This window comes from Acyrthosiphon pisum, chromosome A3, assembly GCF_005508785.2.
Source record: "Acyrthosiphon pisum isolate AL4f chromosome A3, pea_aphid_22Mar2018_4r6ur, whole genome shotgun sequence".
Lineage (NCBI taxonomy): Eukaryota > Metazoa > Arthropoda > Insecta > Hemiptera > Aphididae > Acyrthosiphon > Acyrthosiphon pisum.
Window position 1 is genome coordinate 25,820,945 of NC_042496.1, and position 22,237 is coordinate 25,843,181.

Below are 22,237 nucleotides of genomic sequence, written 5' to 3' on the forward strand. Positions count from 1 at the left end.
TCGGTTCGTCCCTGCATCACAGGGCCACCTATACCTATTTTAAAAATATTATTCGTGGGTTGTATGGTTTAGGTATAGACCGGTATAGTAGATGATAAGTTACAAATACATTTTGGTATAATAAATAAATTATAAGGAGTTTAAGAGGGTTTTAATGCAAACAAATTGTTGACGCATTTACTAGTTTTGTAAATAAAGTCTAATATTATAACTATTTAAAGCAATTTTGGGACAAATAATTAATACGTCGTTATTTATTAATGTATTATGGATATTTTATAATACCTACCGACCTATAACTCGTAACCTACAATAGAATATTTTGGCGGGGGATCTATTGACTAATATCTATATATCACCACAAATAGAAAAACCGTGAATCACGAATATCTTAATATACCATATATAGGACATAGGTACACGAAATAGTGCACCTTATAGGGACAATAAGGTCTTGTTCGTAAATATAAAAAAAGACGAATTAGTACGAATCCAATATATTCATCGCTCCGTTCAGAATTTAAAATAATCTATTAGTTATTACTTATTTCCCACCACATTTCTCTATATAAATAATGTAATATTGGTATAAATATTTCAATAATAAAATAAACTATATGTATAAAAAATTGCTTTATTCGATGTTCACATTGCTCTATATTCCATACCTACTGTCTAGCCTGGCCTTATATCTAAATTCTATTATTCTAAATATGTATGGCTATATATTGTAAATATTATGTATTATAATATTTTATGCATATATGATATTATATCCTCCTAATCTCCTCTTGATAAAATGTGCCACTTTCGACAGTCCTCGAACAAGGGTGCAGAACATTATAATTTAAAAATATAATATGTATTATGTTACAAGTGCTTCGAGTTGCAGGTCCAGCTACGATTTCACAGTCCAAAATTTTCGGGCACATCTGTCCGCACTCCGCAGAGTATGAAATCTCGAATAGCAGTCCCCAGCGACTGATGAGTGCATCGAAATCTCCCGTGTCTACCTTACCCCACACACTAATCTACAATTATATATTTTTATTTTTATAATTTAATATACCAAAGCACAATGCACCAAATATAATATAAGTACCTACCTAGGTATATTATTATTCCAAATTCAGAAATACAAAGATACATATAGTAAAAGTAATAAATAAATAATTAAATACATATAAAGAAACTGGCAGGAAATTTAACAAAAAAGGCCATACAAATAACGATACAATGACAGAAAACCTAATAATTAAACTTATAAATTACTGGGATTAATTTTTAAGAGATCTGCAGGTTATCTATTATGTACCTACTGTTATTGTTGATAGATTTAAAATGTATGTGTTTGGGTATAACGTATAAATGTATAATAGGTAAAGATATCATGGGTACTTACTGTGATGATGGACATTTATACATAATATACAAAATTGTATTTAGGTTAATTTAATCGCTATTAGTTTTTACAGTAGTATTGGCGGAAATAGGGGGAAGCTTAGCCATCAAATATACTATTAAAGAGTTTAGCTCTCCCACCCCCCAACAAAAAAAAATAAAAAAATATAGTTATTTTGGTTATGTGGGAACCTTTGCCCACATTGATGTATAAAATGTTTGCCTCCCTCTGAAATTTCCACTTATGTACTGTAGACAGTGGGAGACAGGATACAGGCATTTTGAGAGTTCATATATTCAACAAAAGTGTCCTATAGGTACTCACTTGTAGTTTTTCTTTGGTACCTATTTGCAACTTATGTAATAAAAAAATGTCTAACTGCACTTGACTATAATATTCAAATAATACATCATTATTATATTATATCTTAAATATTTGATTTAAAAAAAGTAAATACTAATAACAAACTTATTATAGTTTTACAGATAAATTTTGTAAAATTGAAAATAGATAAAAATAAGTGAATTCTTAAAGTACATTCAAATAGGTCACTGTTATATTATATGGTGTTAAATTTGAATTCAATGATATAATATCACTGCATAAGAAAAATTATTCTGAGCAAAGACAGTCAGTCAGCCTATGATATTACTAATAATTACACCTAAGTATATTTGATTATATTATTGTGAATAAAGACATAAAGTAATTTATATATAACCAATTTACGTGAACTTTGTTTTAAATTTTCAATTCTTAGCTATAAAAGTTGAACATTTTATACATTTTTAACCATATAATAATTATTAAATTTTAAATTCGATACATTTTGTCAAAATTCAAAATTTAAATACTTATAAAAAAAAATTGCGCTTATTTTTTTTAAATATTTTTCAACTGCTATTTAAGCAATATATCAGGAGCTTTGTATTACATTTTGACGCTTTTTGGTGACACAAATACAATTTTATCGATATTTATAGAAAAAAAAACTAAAAAAATTTAAATCTTAAATTGTCCGTCAACAGCTTAAAACAAGTCAAAATATTTTGAAATTTTCATCAAGTATAGGAATTGATAAAATAAATATATTGTGATATAAATCTCAAGTGTCTACGGTTATCATCCGTTTTTGAATTACAACAAAATAAGAAAATCACTAGATGAGAAATTTAGTAAATATCCAATGTTGTAAAAATTTGATATTTAAACGCTCATAAAAATTTAATTTGACTTTTTTATAGGCATTTTTTTTTTTTTGATAAAGGTAGATAACCGTTTAAGGAATCTTGTATTACATTTTAAAATCTTAGATTTGTAAAAAATATTTTTTATAATTTTCCAACTCAAAATACCTAATTTGCTCACTTTTATAATTTGTACGTATTTTGAGAAGATTTTAACTTTAATGCTTATAAAAAAAAAAAATAGTAACTATGGATTTTTAATATCATGAAAACTGCATGTGTATACACGGTCATTTGTTTTAGGTTAACAGAAAATCGATTTTACGTGAAAATTCCCGTTTTCCATTAATTTTTATTTTGTTTTTCACGGCGATTTTGAAACTACTTGAAATTTTTAATTTTTGATTTATGAACACAATACAAACGGTGCAATAGTGAAAACCCAGCATAACAAATTCTAAATAAAACTTAAAAATTATCAATTATTAATTTCAATGTTGAACTAAAACCTTAAAACCTCATAGAATAAAAAAAAAATGCCAAATAAGAACAAAATCTGTTATTCAAGTTACTGTAAAATAATTTATAAAAAATATATTATTAAAAATGTTTTAAATACATATAATAATATACTATACGTAATTTGTGAACTAAAAATGGGTCATTAACAATTATCACAAATAAAAATTGAACAGTAGGTATAACAAAATAAACACAATTCATAAATTTTTTTAAAATTAAATTGTTCTCAACAATACATATAATTTTAACTGAATTTAAAGTATAAATCATCACACTTAATAACAATTTGATCCCAATAATATAAAAATGTGACACTAACAGTGTATATTTTAATTGATTTTATTCAACATCTCTGTAAGAATTTTCTCAAGTTTACGAGAATCAGCAGCAAAATTCCTTATACCTTCAGACAACTTATCATTGGCCATTTTGTCTTCATTCATTTCCCAACGAAACTTAGCTTCATCGATTTCAATTTTTTTCAAATCTGATGCTTTACCTAAAGTCAAATTCATTATTCACAGCTCGAGTAAAATTAAATATTTAAATAAATATTCACCATTCTTCACTGTTAAATATTCCGTGAGTGGCTCATTAGACAATTCTAATTCTTCAAGTAGCTTAGGACTGATTGTTAACAAATCACATCCAGCCAATGCTTTGATTTCACCTAATTCAAACAATTCATGATTAAAATAAATTAATTCAAAACACATAATGTACCAAAATTACCAATGTTACGGAATGATGCACCCATCACAACAGTTTTATAGTTGAATTTTTTGAAATAATTGTAAATATTAGTTACTGATTGTACACCGGGATCCTTTAAAGGCTCAAAACTTTTCTTGTCAGTGTTTGCAACATGCCTATATATTAAATTATTATTTAAATATTTGTCAATAATAGGTATTTATAATTTTGTAAGAAGCAGTAAGTTCAGCAGCTACTGACATCTTACATATTATAATATTTATGTTTATAATTCCATAAAATGTTGTCTTCATAAGACGAAAAATACTTTCAAACAAATTGAAAACAAACAGCATATTATTACATATTTGTTTTTAACTTAGAAATATCAAATAAGCAAGCACAATATACTTTTAAGAATTTGTCATAGTCCAATCTGTGATTACTGTTAGTTCACACAGCACTAAATGTTAATGAAAGAGGAACGGAATGCATAACCATAATATGTTGGATTATGTTGTGAGAGGTAAGAATGTTGCAATAGTATGTGAACATTTTAATTTAGTTTTGATCATGTGAAATACACAAAAATGAATAATAAATATTATAAAAAACTAATATTATACAACTATGTTGATTAATTAAAATTAAAAAAATTTCACCTAAATAGAAAATCACCAAGCCAATTCCAAATGGCAAAAATACTAATACAAAGAGCATAATATTATAATACTAGGAATGGAATCCCGTCCTTACGGAACACAATATATTATATGATTCAAGACATTTTTTGTCACTGATTGCAATTTGACATTGTATCTAGTAAACAAAAATAATCTCAAGAATAATATTGTAAGGAAAAGAAACTAGGAAAACTATTCAATATTTAAAATCAATCAATTAAATTTACCAATCCAAAATACGTCCAACAAAAGGAGATATTAAAGTGACATCGGATTCAGCACAAGCGATAGCTTGATAAAGTGAAAACAATAAAGTTAAATTACAATGTATTCCATGTTCTTGTTCCAAAACCCTGGAAAATATTTTAAATAAATATATAAACATTAATTTACATTGATAAATGTGAATAGTTAGATAAATAGTTTATAATACTGACTTAGCTGCTTGAATACCTTCCCATGTAGAAGCTAATTTAATTAATATACGTTCTTTGGCAATTCCAGCCTTTTCATACATTTCAATGTATTTGATAGCTTTAGCAATACTTGCTTCTTTGTCAAAAGACAATCTTAAATAAAGAATAAGTTATAATTTAAATAATATAATAAATTATAAGTCATATTGTATTTTATAACATACCTAGCATCAACTTCAGTGGACACTCGTCCTGGAATTAGAGATAGAATTTCAGTACCAAACAACACAACAAGATTATCCATGGCTTCCTCGGTCTGTTCTTCAATTGTCCTGTGATCAGTACAATACATTTTAAAACATAGATTCATAATTACATGAATTTAGCCATTGAGTAAGTACCTATAATAGTATTATATATACTAAATATACTGGCATTGATTATAATACTATAGATTGTTCACTGCCGGGTTTTTTAGTGGCATGAAATGGTAGATGGCGAGGCGAAGTGCTACTAGCGATTACAACATACCCGACCTTATTAAGTCGGGTGGCCATGTCATTGGGTGCGGTCATTATTTAGTGCCACCGAAAAACCGGTCAGTAAGGAATCTATAGTATTTATAATCAATGCTACTAGGTTTATAATCACATGAGTCATACTATTATAATACATGTCATTATTTGTATCTATAGCAAACCTAATATGAGATGTTTTTTAAACAAAAATAAAATAAATTGCATAGTTTTCATCAATATGACCAGAAATAATAATTCTAAGCAAAATGTATTAAAACGTCCTTCAACATATCGATTATAGAATGTTATAATTACTTAAAGGGATGGATTTGAAGAGGTGATATTCTGTCTTTTTTTGACATAACACGATATGCATAATAAATAAATAAGAATTTAGACCTGATGTATTTCTCACATAATAATTGATCTAGTAAAGAGATAAGAATTATAAAAAATAATTGAATTTGTAGTTAAGACTAATTGAGATCGATTTTACTGTATTTTTGGTTTTTATATTCTAAAAATACCTAAAAGACTTTTTACACTTCAATTTTTGAAGAAGTTATAATCCAAAAAACAATAAAGTCGATCTCAAATAGTTTGCGAGAAATTCAAGATATCTGTTTTCAGATTTCATATCATTTCACAAGATCAATTGGTACCTATGTTGATAAAGAACACATTAAAATGTTTATGTTGCAAGACCAAAAATCAGCACTTACAATTCACTTAACATTACAAGTATGTCTTTTGTTTTTAATTTAACTTTGGTTTATTTTCATGTGATGTATTCCATGTGCATGTTTATTTTATATTACACTTAAGATTGCTTAACTTGTTTTCAAGTTTTATTAAGTGATTGAATATGTTATAGTTCAGTTTAAATTATTTATTGAATATACAAAAAATACTGATAAATGTAGAGTTCATACTAACTTTCCATTTGCAACCGCTAATTTCAGAGCTTTTGATATCAAATCTTTGTACTGAGGCATTTTGGCTGCAGCTAGTATAAGACTTGGGTTTGTAGTAGCATCAGTAGGTTTATACTTTTTCATGGCTAGAAAATAGTGTGAATAGATTATTTAAAATAATATAATTAGATAACTTTTAAAAATGTTACTCACTAATAATACAAGTTATAAAACATACTAGGTAATAAATATAATCTAGAAAATTGACAAATTATTAAAGAAAATACCGAGGAAAATACCTAATTAATAGGTACCTTTATAAAATTATTTTTATTATTTTAACATTTCTAAAATTAAATATTATAATTTTTCCCAATCTTATAAGTTATATTAATTAAATTAGAGTCTTTCAACATCAGCATATTTACCTAATTTATGTCATATAATTTTGTATGCTATTTTATATTCAAAGAATATATTTTAGCTTAATTAATTACAATTAATTTAACAATATTTAAATCAAACAATTTGTATTATATTTAACAATCTTGTTTTTCTTACACGGCTACACCATATAATATTCAACAAATGGTGCAAAGTTCAAGGGCATTTAATCTTAATGAGATAAAGAAATATAACTTCCATAGGTTATATTTTAAAATAAAATAACAAATACAATAATTATGGATAACCGTGGTTTTTAAGAGTTACAACTAAATCTTCTTTACAACTACTAGAATAAGTAGTAGATACTTTGTTGTATATAGGTACCTACCAACAGCTTACTGTGAATTATAAAACGCTTAAAACATTATACAACAGATACAGCAGCACCTCTATCTGCATAAGCTTACTTTTACTTTTTTTTAGTGTTGTAAGAGATAAACTATACACATTATACAACTGGGAGGCTTGAAAGTGAAAGGCAGTACGCAATTAGGCGACTACAGCAGATGAAATAAGTTAAGTCACTTTATAAATTTTAAATACTTTTAGAAACAAATTTTAAAATAATAGGTAGTGTTTCGAATCAATTAAAATCTAATGATTAAGAGGTATAAAAATAAAATATATTAAATTATCAGCATCCAACAAGTGGCAAAATTCTTTAGGTGCCTAAGTACCTTAATAATAGTAAACAAGTTGAAAGTTATAATAGTAATTACTTGCGTATAAGTGTATAATGTATAACACTATGACAATTATAGACATATATTATAGGTATTCTATTGTATTATACCGGTTAAGTAATATTATGATACGTACTTTCAAAATCTCCCGTGTCAGCCACGACAACGGTAAAGTTCTTGAGCTGAGCCAGCGACGAAATTTTTGACTTCTTAGGCGATGGTTCTGTCATTTTAATATAATATATTGTAATGGGGACAATTCAAATTCGGTGGTTACTAAACTTCCAACGTCAAACAGTAGGTAGCAACTGGTTACTCGAAGAAGTGTAGAAATGTACTTTTACTATGTAGAATAAGCTATAAAGATAATGGTAAAGAACATATTATTATCAATATCATATTAACCTCCATGTGAACTCTACCTCGGCACTACTGCCAATCGACCGGCCGAGTGTTTACAGGTTGGCCATAGATCGCGACCAGCAACTAGCAAGGTGATTGGTGCTCACAGACTTCAATACTATAATACAGGGGTCCTCAACCTTTTTTTACGGCAATAAGCTGTTATGAATGTTAGGAATAACACCAAAAGAAAAAATAATAATACATTGTAGAAATTCGCTAGACTAAACCGGTTTGAAAAATAATGCACCGGGATTTTTGGACCATATCATTTACATGGTTCATTATCCCGGTGCGGGATAATGTGGGATAATTTTAAACCAGTTTAATCTAGCAAATTTCTATATAGTATTTAATTAATTCAATAAATTAAAAACAATAAAAACTAATAATAAAATATTAATTAGCTTGGCGGCCAGTGAAAAACTTCGGTGGGCTGTAGGTTGGAAACCCCTGCTGTAATATGTAGAAATCTGTGTTAGTGCTTCAGACACTGAACTATGTACCCATAATAGAGTAATATACTAATATTATTCTATGTATGTTGTATGTACCACACTATATACTACCATATTGTACCTATATGCTACTATAAAAAAAAAAATACCATAGGTAGTAGACCCATAGGCTATAAACCTTAGATCATATAAATAATTAATATACTATAAAATACTATTAAATAATAAATACTATAATAGTATTATTATAGTATATCTGTATATGATCTAAGCTATAAACTAAATAATGAACAGTGCATTCTACTCTGTCCTGCCATCAATGCTATTTAGGCGATCATATAACCATATTATAACTGAGAGAGAAAAAACATGAAGCAGCGAAGGAGCCCGCCTAAGGAACTGTAAACTTTTACTACTTTGTATATTTTCTCGCTCACTCTCTAGAAATTCGCTAAACTAGACCGGTTTATAAATTATCCCGCATCGGGATAATGAACCATGTATGGGTCCAAACATCCCGGTGCACTATTTTTCACACCGGTTTAGTCTAACGAATTTCTCTAGTCTATATCGTACCCCTTTCTATCTCTAAGCGCTGTCCATTAGTTTATAGGTCTACCTATGATATAAATATATAATTAACTATGACTATTATAGATAAGTATGATACACACATCGTGACACGCGTCCTCCTCACCCGCCGACCACCAAATTAGTTAATTATATCATTAGTCTACCTACTGACGACTGCCTACTAAAAACTTGAAACTGTATAAAGTATTAAGTATACTATAATATATATTGTATAGTTCAGTGGCTTTAAAGTAAATCGAGATGATGAAGAATAAGTAAAAACGAGTTCGTTCAATCGTTATCGTTCGGCTACACTTGGCAATCTCTCCTAATCGCTTGAAAATAATTAGTCCAGAAATTATAGTAGTTACTAGTTAGTACCTACTTACCAAGGTTTAAGGTCTAAGGTACTAGGTGTATTAAAGTACCTAGTGTATATTAACTAGGTACGAACACAAGATATATTTGATCTTTTATGACCTTATCAACTAAATAAACATATTATTGGCGATTGAATACTTTAAAACCTACGAGGTGTAATTAATTGTTACAGCTGTTTCAGGCACATAGTGCAAAAAATATATATAATATAATTTATAATATTTATTAGATATATTATAACTAATATAACTATGATATAGTCATATAGATAACCATAGATTGTATAATCAACAAATTCATGAGTTAACGAGTTAAGATATTTTTCTGAAACAAGGGATGAATATAATATTTTAAAAATAGACAATAAGCAATAACTAATAAGCGTATAATCAACCAATAATTGTAAAAACAAACAGCAAATAAAATTTTCCATACAGACACGAAAATACACCGTCCAAGCAGAAATTTGAAAAGCAAAAATATACATATAAGAATAATAATGTTGTATAAATTTACATAATGTTATAACATTATAATTTATCAGCGAGTTAAGAACGATGGTGCAAATATAAATTTGCGCAAATCATTATTTTGGAAGTTCCAAAAGTTCCAAAGTTTGTGATTTTGCGTTTATACGCATGCGCGCCACACTACTCCAGCGTGTAGCGCGTATATTTTACCTATCACAAATTTAGATTTTTATTACGGGCACGAGTTTAAAACAATGGTGTAAAACTAAATTTTCGGAGATGATTATTTTGGAAGTTATAGCCTTTCAAAGTTTACGAATTTACGCTTACATATTTTCCTGTAATCTTACATACAGCTTTGATGTGTCAGTTTATGTTTCTCAAATTTTAATTCAAATTTTTGAACAAATCTAGTTTAGCGGCTCCTCGAAATTTTGATTTTTTTTTTTTTTGAAACATATGTAATTCGACGAGTTTAGAACGATGGTGCAAAAATAAATTTTCTGAAATGATTAGTTTTGAAGTTATACATTTGCGAAGTTTGCGATTTTACGTTGATACGCTAGGTGCAATTGAGTACCTATGAATATATTTTAGATAATCAGGAGTCAGATGAATCAGATCCAGATAGTGAATTTGAATTATGCTAAGAACATAAATTAAAATTAATTTAGAATTAGTTAAGTCACTATTTTAACGCTCTTATAATGTGGGCAGTGATTACACAGCTAGCGGCACTCGTCGATGCGCTCCTCGGCGCCGTCACTCCGCTCCGCAAATCGAAAATATTCCCCGACTTGCTATGCAACACCACCTTAAGTAGGTCACAGGGTAAGTTATGTCGTAGTATATGGGCAGTGATTACGCAGTTAACATAAAATAATTATAAAATAATTTAAAAATTCGTTATATAAGAGCGTTAAAATAAAGCGTTGCGCGCATGAGTAAAACACCGAAAATAGTGAACTTCGCAAGTCTATAACTTCAAAACTAATCATTTGCGCAAATTTATTTTTGCACCATCGTTCTTAACTCGTTGAAATACATGTGTTTTAAAAAAAAAAATTGAAAAAATCTAGCTAAACTGCAATTATACCGAGAATAAATACCAGGTGCAAGTACTAAAATCATGCTATTACCTTCCCTCCAAGTGTTCGGAGGGCTCTCGAGATCGTGTATTCGATAATTTGTTTTCAAACACACCTTACAATAAAATTTTATGCAAAATGCACACATAATGTAATATCCACAATCAATAAAAAATATTATATTAAATGTCTAACCTGACTTGCAGCGGTCTGTAAGTTATGCTGTAGGAGTTTTAGGTGACACGAATAAGTAAATAGTAATACTTCCAATACACAAATCGAAATAATGAACGCACTCATAGGCGCAAATAGACAAATTATTTTGGGGGGACTAAAGCCCCTCCTATAATATTTTCTAAAAATTATATATGCTCAGTATTAACTACTGACTTTTGAACTGGGGGGACTTGGCAGAAATGTGGGGGACTAAGTCCCCCCAAGCCCCCACCTATTTGCGCCAATGAACGCACTGATTATAGATTGTCACTTAGGTGGCTGGTGCTCATACACCATGAACTAAAATAAAAATAATAATTTATCTTAGTTCATATCATGCACTGATTTAAAGAGGCGACACGGATATGCTGAACAGAGTGGTAGGTGGTTTTAATGGTTTTATCAAAGGTTTTTGTGCATCCTGGAATTAAATTTTGCTTCGGCGGCAAAGACCTTTTTTGACGATTCCTTTTCTCTTATGGCATATAAGAAAGCCGCAAGCCCTACGCTCTAGTGCTCTACGGTCGTAAGTACGTGCCGATTTTTGAATTTGTGATCGTAGCTTTTTGTCGGTGACAATGGTATTATTGGGGATGGTCGATTTCTACAAACGACAGTCTGACCGTTATTTATTATTCTATAAGATTTTAGTTTATTTATTATAATGATGTGTGAGCATATCATTACATAAGTAATAACTTATTAATATATAAATATATGGCGTAAATGTCTTTGATGAATTACAAACAATACAAATAGATTATAACCATTTGCCCTCCCATCAATCAAACGACATCCCATTTACTTATTGTATAACTTGTAAATACAGATTGTAAATGTAAATTTTTGTTCAATAAAAAAAAAAAAACAATTTTGTTTTGTAATTTCAAATATAATATATTTCAGTAGATTTAACATAATTTATAATGCTAATACTTGGACATAAACAAATTGTAGTAATAAATTAAAAGATAAATTTGGGTAAATAATACTGTCTGTTAAAATTGAAAGAACAGTGAAATCACAAACATTGTTGTCAATATTAATAACAATACAAAATACTTTGATCTTTAAATGTATAATAGTAAAAGCCAACAGCTTACTTAAAAAAATGATTAGAGTAGATTTGTAACTAGATGTAAACAATACATTAAATTAAAACATTACAAGTTACAAATAAAATGTTACTATTCCAAATTAAATATTACACTAATAAAATAAAAATAAGAAAATAAAAAAAGAACACGCTGGTAATCTGAACAAAATAAGGTAAATAGTATATAAATACTTATTCTATGTAGCAATAATGTACACAGTAATTTAACTGTCGACTGCACTAGATTATACATACAATTTTCAAGTGTTTTAAGAATTTGGTGGTTTAATAAATTTGTTCTATAAGTTATACACAAAAAAATTGTTCTCTTAGATATTAAGTTGAAATATTTATACATTTAACAGGTTAATTAATTTGAATACAACTATCTATGCATGAAATGAAATACTGAATTGAGGAACAAATTTGAACATACATAGACAGAACATTTTGATCGATACTTTTTTAAGAAAAATGAAAATCCAATAAATAGTCATTTGTGATGATTAACAATATTTATACAATTCATATTTGTTCGATTTAATTAGAACTTTTCTTGTACACTGGTCTTAAATTAAATTAATAATTAACAATATACTAATGAGTTTATAGATTAAATGTTTTTTTTTTTTTTAATATGTAGACAAACTTATATAAGAATTTAACAGACAAAATAATACAGAATAAATAAAAATAATACATATTAGTTCTGTGATGCTTAACATTTTGATTTTTATACATATATTAAAAACTATATTATTACTTTGGTGTTAATTTAAATTATACTTTTTTGATGGCTAACTATCTAATATGGAAATTTATCACAGGTATACTTAATTTTAAAATATATAGACTATAATATACAAATTGTATAATTCAATAGTAAACATTTCCCTTAGGGAAAAATAAAAATATGTTCTCTGACACTGGTGGAGAAACCTATTATTTCTATAAGTGGTGGGTTCAAACACCGTCACATAGTGTGGAAGCAGCTTCTTCAACATTCCAATTACAGTTGTTCAGAGCAGTAACACAAGCTTCCCTGGATGCCATCCCTAATCTAAAAATACCAGTTATAATATAAATCAATAACATTTGTTCATTATACAGTTGTTCAATGTGTGCCAACAATTTTATGATTGATTTACTTACCTTAAAAGATTATTAATTTTTAAATATTTTACACTCTCCTGAAAATTCCAACATGTAGCTTCCAAAGCATCTAAACATTCTTCTTCAGTCACTGTATTATTAAAATAACTACAAAGCTGAGATACAGACGAATCAGACTAAAAAAAAGTTTTAATATTAGTAATAGCTGGTTAGTTATTTTTTTTTTACAATTAATGCCTTATTTGTTATCCTCGTCTTACACAATATGTACAACATAACAAATTTGCATCCAGCAAAATCTATTTTGTGTTGTTGGTTTTAAGATTGTAGTAAATTTACCTAATATCAAATGTTTACGGTAAGAATATTATCTGTGTTCTCTCGTCAATTGTATTTTATATTTTAATTTATAAACAAGTTTTAAGTATACGAAATATTAAAATTTAAAAATGCTCAAAACTTGTTTTTAAAAAAAAATTGTTATATGAGTTACAGAAAAATATTCTAATAATTAAATTTTATAATCACCTTATTAATAACTAATAAGTCAATTGACTGTAATATAAACTGCTGTGAATGAAAATGTATTATGTTGTACATTTTTGAGATGGAAACAAATACTCATTACATTATTATTTACCATATTTTGCTCTGGAACAATCTGATACATATTGGGTGTTTGACTATAGTACCTTGATAGGTCTACAGGAGGACTATAGTAAGGTGAACTATAATTTGAGGCAACAGTTAAATTATCAGTCTTGACATTTGAATATACATCATTTCTATAATAATTGGAAGCTGTGCTATTGATATTTTTATGAGATGTTATATCACTAATACACAACTCTTTGACTTTATTTTCTGCTATATTCAGATTGGCCGCATATATTGGATCTGAATCGTACTTAGAAACAAATAACGACATATCAAGGTCTGTTGTTGAATAATAACTAGATGTATTTGAACCATTAGTGTGATTGTTTATGGAACTTGAAGGTCGAGGAATAGCTGAATTTAAAAGTTCAGTGTTTAATTTTTTTGGAGCCACATTGGGAGGTGCCAACACAATTTGGTTATTAGTATTGGCTTGTGTTTCATTTTTACCAAGACTTTTTTCAAGTTCAGCTATAAAGTTCATATCAAGTTTGGGGGTATTAGCCAACACAAGCTCATTGGATGGTAAAGTTTGTGTGTCAGAATAAGAAGGAAACTTTTGGACCCCATCGGTGGTAGTCTCAAAGATAGAAGTATCAAATGGATCACTAGGTTGTTCAGAAGAAAATAATCCACTGACATTTGTATATGTATGATTATAATTAAATGGTTCAGAATTATCAGCTGAAAAACAAAACATTAAAATAATAAGACAACGGCTTTGATTTTATATGTATAATTAATTACTTACTTTCTGCAACATCAATTGGTTGATCAAGAATAGATAAATTGGAGTTGATGGATGAAGAATTACTAGTGTTATGGTTTATGGGTGGTGGTGTACATCCATCCAAATCAACTAAAACTTGTTCGCCATTAGGTAGTTTAGGAAATGGACCAGGAGGTCTGCCTGGAGCTGGTCTTAAGCTTCTTTTACGACCATCTGTAAGCTTGGAGTAGTTGAATTGTTTGTTTGATGGAAGTATAGATGTAAGCACAGTGTTTTTGGATTTTTCAGCTTTGGATCGTACATTTTTTTCAACTAGGTCTGAGTTTTTTTTGGGACTTGTATTTTTCCGACTTGGCAGTATAGGAGGACCAGTTTCAACAATTCTCGTACGACCTCCTAATAAATCTGGTGGCTCCATAGGATTGTTCAAATATACTTGATCGATCTTATCATGAAAACCCCAATTGTTTCCACTAGCATCACCATGATGGCCAGTATGAATGAAAGAATTTCGAAGAGGTTTGCTGATATCATCTGATGCTTTCCGTCTCATTGGATCAACTGATCGCCTATATAAATGTATCAATTTAATTTAAATTACGATTATCTGTTACTACAAAGATAGTAATATGAATTATAATTTACCTAGCAAAGTTTCCAATTTGAAAAGTCCTCAAATTTTGTCCTTTCCACCAGAAATGATCAGGTTGTCCATCAATTACAATAATTCGATCACCTACTTCTACCTCCAATTTACTTGAGTCGTCACAAAATTCAGTGGATACCAAAGTTGATGTAGCTTTGACAATGATTGGTGAGTTACTTTTTAAATAATTTCTTATGCTTTTAAAACTTGGACGTTCACCTGGGTCTAGGATCCAGCACTACAAGGAAAATATTTAAACAATTTTATTCAAATAATATTGATGGAAATAATATAATATTGTTACTCACCTGTTGCATTAATCTGTATAAGTTTATTGGACATGCTTCTGGTTGCTCAAGACGCTGACGTTCTCTAACAAGTTTGGATAGTACTTGAGAAGCATCAAGACCTGCCCAAGGTTCTTCACCACCTGTAAACATTTCCCAAAGTACCACACCATACATCCATGTATCAGAAGCATGTGAAAATTGTCTAGTGCGTAAACTTTCTGGAGCACACCAGGGAAATGGCACTCTGCGTCGTTCAGTCATAACATAACAATCTTCTTCCATTGGTAATAATCGCATTAGTCCAAAATCACCAATTTTTACCTAAGTTATAAATAATTTTTAATATTATAACGAATAAAATATAAACTATGGTTATAAATAATAATAAATAATAATAAAATAGGAAAATTACCTGTTGAGGTGTGGTAAGCAATATATTTCGACATGCTAAATCCCTATGTATACACCTTTTTTTCTCAAGATACTCCATGCCAGTAGCAACTTGTAGAGCATACTCCCACAAATCAGTTATCATAATATGGCCACATTGTTTTCTTAAATAGTCCCTAAGACTACCTAAAGCAGCTAGTTCAGTTACCATCATCATTGGCTGAGTTAAAACAATTCCATACAACCTTAATATACAAAATTAGATATAATGTTAAAAAATTAAACCATACATTAGAAGTACAGTTTATTAAAATTAATTGTAAAACTAAAACCAAAAATAAAAAATATAATATATCAGTATAAAATAACAAGTTTTTAACAACTACCTAAGCCTCATTGGTGATTACTTCTAAACAAAAAATTGTAGATATAAAAAGTTCATTAAAAAACATGGAAAACAATAAATATTGGTTAAAATAGTTAATCGAACTCCACGCATTTTTAAAAAACAGTAATTTATTATTGTATTAAAGAATAATAATATACTACTATCGTACTAGCCTACACTGAATGATGTGTGCCTAAAATAGTAAAATATAATATCTGTATATGACCCTAATATTTTATCTTTTAACACGTTGACCGCCATGTGGTCACATAAAAATAATTATATTTTTTTTTGTAATTTTTAATTTTTTTTCCAATTCAATAGTATATATACAAATTTGTACTGACACTGAAAAATTTGCTTGGCGTATCAATGATACATATTCTTGTGGCTGCCGGCGGTCAACATGTTAAATATTATTAAAAATTAATTTTCACTGACAACAAATTTATTTGCAATTAAGTACTTTATAAGATGCACATGATCTAATGTGTGCATAGCCTGAACTTCTTTGACAAAATCTTCAAACATTTGTGGTAATGATGGTACGTCTTGTTTTAACATCTTGACAGCAACTTGAACCACACGTCCAGTTGAAGTTGTCCATTCTCCACGGCTTACAATTCCAAAAGAACCATCACCAATTTTTTCAGATAACCTAAACAAGACCATTAAAATTAATATGATTTAATTCATAATTAAACAATGAAATTAATTAATATTTACTTTATATCCTTTTCAAGGATTAAACAAGTAAGAGATAGAGCTGATGGTTGGGCAGATTCAGCAGAAGACGCATTTTTTTTAAGTGTTCCTGTCGAATGTTTGTTGGCTTGTGTTCCACCCAAAATTGACAAAATTTTATATCTTCGCTCTGCACCTTTACGTTTTTTTACAGCTTCCAACAACCTTCGAGCTGCTGGTTTACTTATACCAATATTTTCCAAATCTTCAGGTTTAACATACTCAAAGTGAGTTAATCTGGTTATCTAAACAGATATTAAAAATACGATTAATAGGTACCTACATTGTTATTTAAACAACAATGACTTATAAGAAGATTGTTGATATTTTTAAACTTACTTGAAGTTCGTCAATGATTCGATTAAGGAAGTGTTCAAGTTGAACATCCAACAAAAGGCTTTGAAGCCATTCTTTATCATCTACATCATCGGTTAGCGCCATTTTTATGTACAGTTAACATCCTTTGATAAGAGAAGAAAAAAAATCAACAATGTAGTAAATTTATATAACAACTGACAAGATAATTAAATACAATCTATCAATAATCTTAATTCATGGCATGTATGTGGAAAAGAAAACCAACAACGAGTATAGGTGCCATAATATGTCATTTTGCGGGGATTATTAAGGTTTTACATATAGTGTCTCGTCGTCCTGATTAAGTATTTCGAGACAGTCAATTGTCCCAGAATCAAACTTCAATAATTTATGTTAACATTTTGTCTTTTACCAAACATTTTTAGTAGAAAAACAGTATTTTTTTGACAAATGATTCATAATAAAATTAATTACTTGATTGAATGACAAACTTTATTTTAGAATCATTTTACTTAGTAACAACTAACAACAATTATTGATAAATATGTTCTTTATTTTCACTTTTTATTTTTTTATTTTACCATTTATTGCTAATTGATTATTTTATTGGTTACTTATTTTGCTTCATAACATTAAGTGTTTTCCTTTTAAACATATGTTGTAAGTACTGACCATAATGTGTGATATTCCAGTAATAAGAAATAGGATGTTACAACTGGTGGTTGACCGTGGATTAGTGGTAAAATTCTTTCCATGAAAACTATTAAAAAATGTTAGTTGCGGCTTAGATAAAATAGAATATGGCTACATTAACAAGGAGAAAACAATACAAAAAGTATATAACTGTTAGCAACCTGTCATACCACTATTATAGCAACTGGACCATATCTAGCACTTTCCTGAATCTTAACCAATTAGAATACTAAACTGTCATGTATATATAACATTAACTAGAAAGCAATTACATGTGTTGATGTGTTGTCCATTCATAAGATAAAAATTTTTTTAGTAAAAACATATAAGTACCTAGTCATAGAACACTATTAATTAAAAGTTACAATTAAGTTTTAAAGTAAATACCGTATACAATTAAAAATGATTAGTACAAAATATAAATATAAAACTACCCAAATAGTTTGATTATTTAAGTAAACAGTAAATGTAGAAACATTTATTTTAATACAATAATGTTAAATAATTTAATTATTTACGTGAAGCATTGAAATATAAACTTTGTGAAACAGTTGAGCATTGTTATTATAAATAATTGTTACTAAATAAAATTTATAAAATTTAAAAGAATAAAAATATAGAATTTAAAAATGATATCCATAAATTGTTATATAGTGTATTAATGTATATATGAAAAGTGTTACATACATTATTTAAATTTGAATAATTAAATATAATATTTAAGTTGGGCACTAATAAAATTAAACTGTTTTGAAATGTATAAAATATATAATTATTAATATGACAACTACATAATACAAATGAATAATTATGCATGATACCTACAACCTAAATAAAATATACCTTACTTAGTACTTAGGTAGTCAATTTAAAAAAAATGGTGATAATATTATGTTAAGATACTAACAAATAGGTACCTTACTGAAATTTAATATAAGTAATTTGTATGTTTTTAAAAGGGGATTTTTGGATAAATTGACATATGGTCAGCTTCACAACATTTTCAATAGTCAATACCCACCTGTTGTAGTATCATATTATAACTTGAAGTATTAAACAAAAATATTTTTATTAAATATAATATGTATTAATATTATTATAATGTATGTAATAATATAGTGTCTAAAACTATCATATTAAACAAAATAACTACATGAAACCGGTAATAATTAAAATCAATAGATGCACCAATTATAAGCTTTTACTTAATACAATTTGTATTATATTTAGGGTTAAGAGTTTTAGATTAACTACTTAAATTTAAAAATATACAATACCATAGATAACAAATTCAGCCTAAGTATGACTAAAAAATAAATAAATAAGATGTGTATATTTTAAAAATGATTTTATTTAATAGATATTATAAAAAATCTACATAGTTAAAATGTAATAGTAAGTAGTATAGAACATATTATTATGTCTGAATGCTGTGCCTAAAGCATAATATAAGTTTCACCTATTTTAATTAAAAAGTGTGATTGAAAATAAAACTGACTTAATTGTTTTGTATATTGTTACAACAAATATTTGACCTTGATATTAAATGACTAATTCATTTAATTAACTATTAGTATATAAAGAAGTAATATGATAGTAATATAAAAATAATGTTAATTTTAGATGAAATAGTAATAAATAGAAATTCTATAAAAATCAAGTAGATACCTATAAAATACATATTTTTGCCACTATAAGTAGAATCTAACCATGTAAAATAAATAGTAATATCAGCAAGGTATTATAAGAGTAAGAAATAATTAATGTAATTATAACTTATAATGCAAAAAAATGTTTATTAAATAGGCAATATGCCAATATGAAAATGTATACAGGTACTTACATCCATCTCATAAAAATTAATTTAATTTAAGTAGGCACAATATAAAATACATAAGGTAGAATAAAAAAGTTTTATAATTCACTTATTTGAATGTGTTTTTATTACTATGTCCCTAACTATTCACAGAATAATTTTAAAAAAACACTAAAAATTAATATTTATTGATATTAATTGATTTTTTCAATTTGATATGTGTTAAATTTAGTATAATGATACCTAATGTGACTTATTCTACAAAATGTATATGGTTAGTTAACTTAAAGAATCTCTACCTACTGTAAGGTACAACTGTTACGTTATGTATTACACTATCTACACAAGATTAATGCAATAGTTTCAAATATTGAATTGTATATAGGTAGTTCTATGATAAATTGATAAACAACAATATAATATAAATATAGGTAACTAATAAGGCTCTAGGAAAACTAGGTTTTTGAAGATTTGAAGTAGATTTGAAGTATTATACTTTACCATAGTACCTATTCCCTACAATCTCAATAAAAATATGCAACCTTATTATGGCACTTAAACTCATTGTTATGCCTCCAATGCAACATACTTCATAGACAACTCTATTCTAAAAATGATATTGTAAGTGCTTTTTTTTACTATTATGTCGCTAAATAATATATTTGAAATTACAACTCAATACATATTGTTATATACTTGTACAATGTAAATTGGATTATATCCGTGTTAAAGATTATAATAATTTTATTATTATTATTAATATACCTAATACGATTCAAATTATCCATGTATTTGTATATCTATTTTTCTTTACCCTTTCAAGTGTCCAAAAAGCGTCTTATCTTGTTGTTGGTTTATTGGATAATTTTTTTTTTTAGATACCTATAATAAAATACCTACTAATAAATGTCTAATATATACCTATCTACATAGGTTTTTCTTCATGTTCTAAGTAACTTGATTTTGCAATAGGTATATGTAATTTATTAACAATGATTATGCAATAGATATAAGACCTATATTATATACCTATGCAGATTGTGCTATGTTAAGTAAATTTCAACACTTTTACATAGTGAGCCCAATGAAGGAACAAATTATTCTTTTTATTAAGTTATCTGTTTGAAGACTAATCAAAAGTTAACATAAACAAATTAAAAATTATATCACAAGTACACACCAATATTATTAAGTAATACTAAACGTTATGATATAATATTTATACTATTAATAAGTAAATTCAATACGTACCAGTTTTAGACAATTATTTGTACAGCTATCGAGTTATCGTAACAATTTGGGTTTGGTGATTCAGTGTGTCAGACATCTTCAACAGCATTTGGAAAAGAGCGCCGTCACACGATAATTCATAGATACAAATATATAATTAATAACAACTATCAGTAATATTATTGCGAAACGGTATCTGGACTCTGACAACGACTGTTTTATGTTGCAACTTGTTGTGGAAATCAGATGAGTACTAGAGTCCGTCACGGCCCACGGACAACTTGATTAAAATTAAAATATTATTGCCGATACAGTTACACGGCGCACTTTAGTATCGGTTACTCCTTTACGCGATATGTACAATAATAATAATGTTATTACAATAGGACTTATAGTATGGACACCAGGAACAGCAGTAGCAGCAGCTGTATAGTAACTAATAACTATACTCTTACTCTATAGTATTGTGGGCTTGTTTCGACGGCCGACGGGTTGGTGGTTGCAGCCTTGCAGGCGACTGCTACATCCGATACCTACCAACAATCGAGCGATTTCGATGTTTTCTATCGATAAACGGTAGATAACACCGTATGGGATATTGGGATCACGATTTAAGATACTGCTATAGACCACGGATTAATGTAGTATATTATTCCATCCGTATAATAGACTATAGTGCCTAGATGTGTACGAATGTGCGTCGTATGATAATTGGGAAATGGTAATGGGCACATACTACCTGGAACTAGCCCAAACAATAGTTTTGGATGTCGGGATGTTAATATTATGATATATTATATTACTATACGACTATTGTACGAGTGTCGGAGTATACTGTTTACCGTATACGACATAAGTGAATACGCGATACGTATATTTCGTCCTGGCTGCGTACCGTACGATGTTGATAAACGACAGGAAATCGATCACGTAAAAGGCGAATAGATGTACCGTTTTGTCTACGCGTATAAACTATAAAATAAATAGACGACAGCAGTCGACTTGTTGAGTACCTACCTAGTTAGTATATAGCCAGCGGGGAGCAATACGAACGATTTACTTCAGAGACCAGA

At 28.1% G+C, this 22,237-nt stretch overlaps 2 protein-coding genes across 3 annotated transcripts in view; both read right to left on the reverse strand.

The window, feature by feature from the left end:
- Window positions 1-3,133: 3,133 nt before the first annotated feature.
- The window catches only part of LOC100159186 (probable transaldolase), a 32,748-nt gene continuing 13,644 nt past the window's right edge, over window positions 3,134-22,237 (reverse strand). The window contains exons 1-8 of one of the 2 annotated variants that reach the window (XM_001945852.5): window positions 7,602-7,818; window positions 6,358-6,481; window positions 5,128-5,235; window positions 4,925-5,056; window positions 4,715-4,840; window positions 3,844-3,980; window positions 3,671-3,781; window positions 3,134-3,610 (exon numbers count right to left, since the gene is read on the reverse strand). In XM_001945852.5, coding sequence (XP_001945887.2) covers window positions 3,441-3,610; window positions 3,671-3,781; window positions 3,844-3,980; window positions 4,715-4,840; window positions 4,925-5,056; window positions 5,128-5,235; window positions 6,358-6,481; window positions 7,602-7,695 — 1,002 coding nt within the window. In that variant the 5' untranslated portion in view covers window positions 7,696-7,818 and the 3' untranslated portion in view covers window positions 3,134-3,440. Of the gene's footprint in view, window positions 3,611-3,670; window positions 3,782-3,843; window positions 3,981-4,714; window positions 4,841-4,924; window positions 5,057-5,127; window positions 5,236-6,357; window positions 6,482-7,601; window positions 7,819-22,237 lie in introns of those variants that run through there. The other variant, XM_008182757.1, reaches the window with a different exon arrangement.
- Window positions 12,854-21,677, reverse strand: LOC100164910 (activated CDC42 kinase 1). Its single transcript, XM_001945766.5, has 11 exons — window positions 21,186-21,677; window positions 17,447-17,568; window positions 17,090-17,352; window positions 16,830-17,021; window positions 15,998-16,220; window positions 15,604-15,906; window positions 15,295-15,533; window positions 14,671-15,218; window positions 13,903-14,603; window positions 13,302-13,438; window positions 12,854-13,209 (listed from the first exon to the last, which is right to left on the reverse strand). The coding sequence occupies exons 2-11, from the start codon at window positions 17,546-17,548 to the stop codon at window positions 13,113-13,115; spliced, it is 2,805 nt and encodes a 934-aa protein (XP_001945801.1). The 5' UTR covers window positions 17,549-17,568; window positions 21,186-21,677; the 3' UTR covers window positions 12,854-13,112.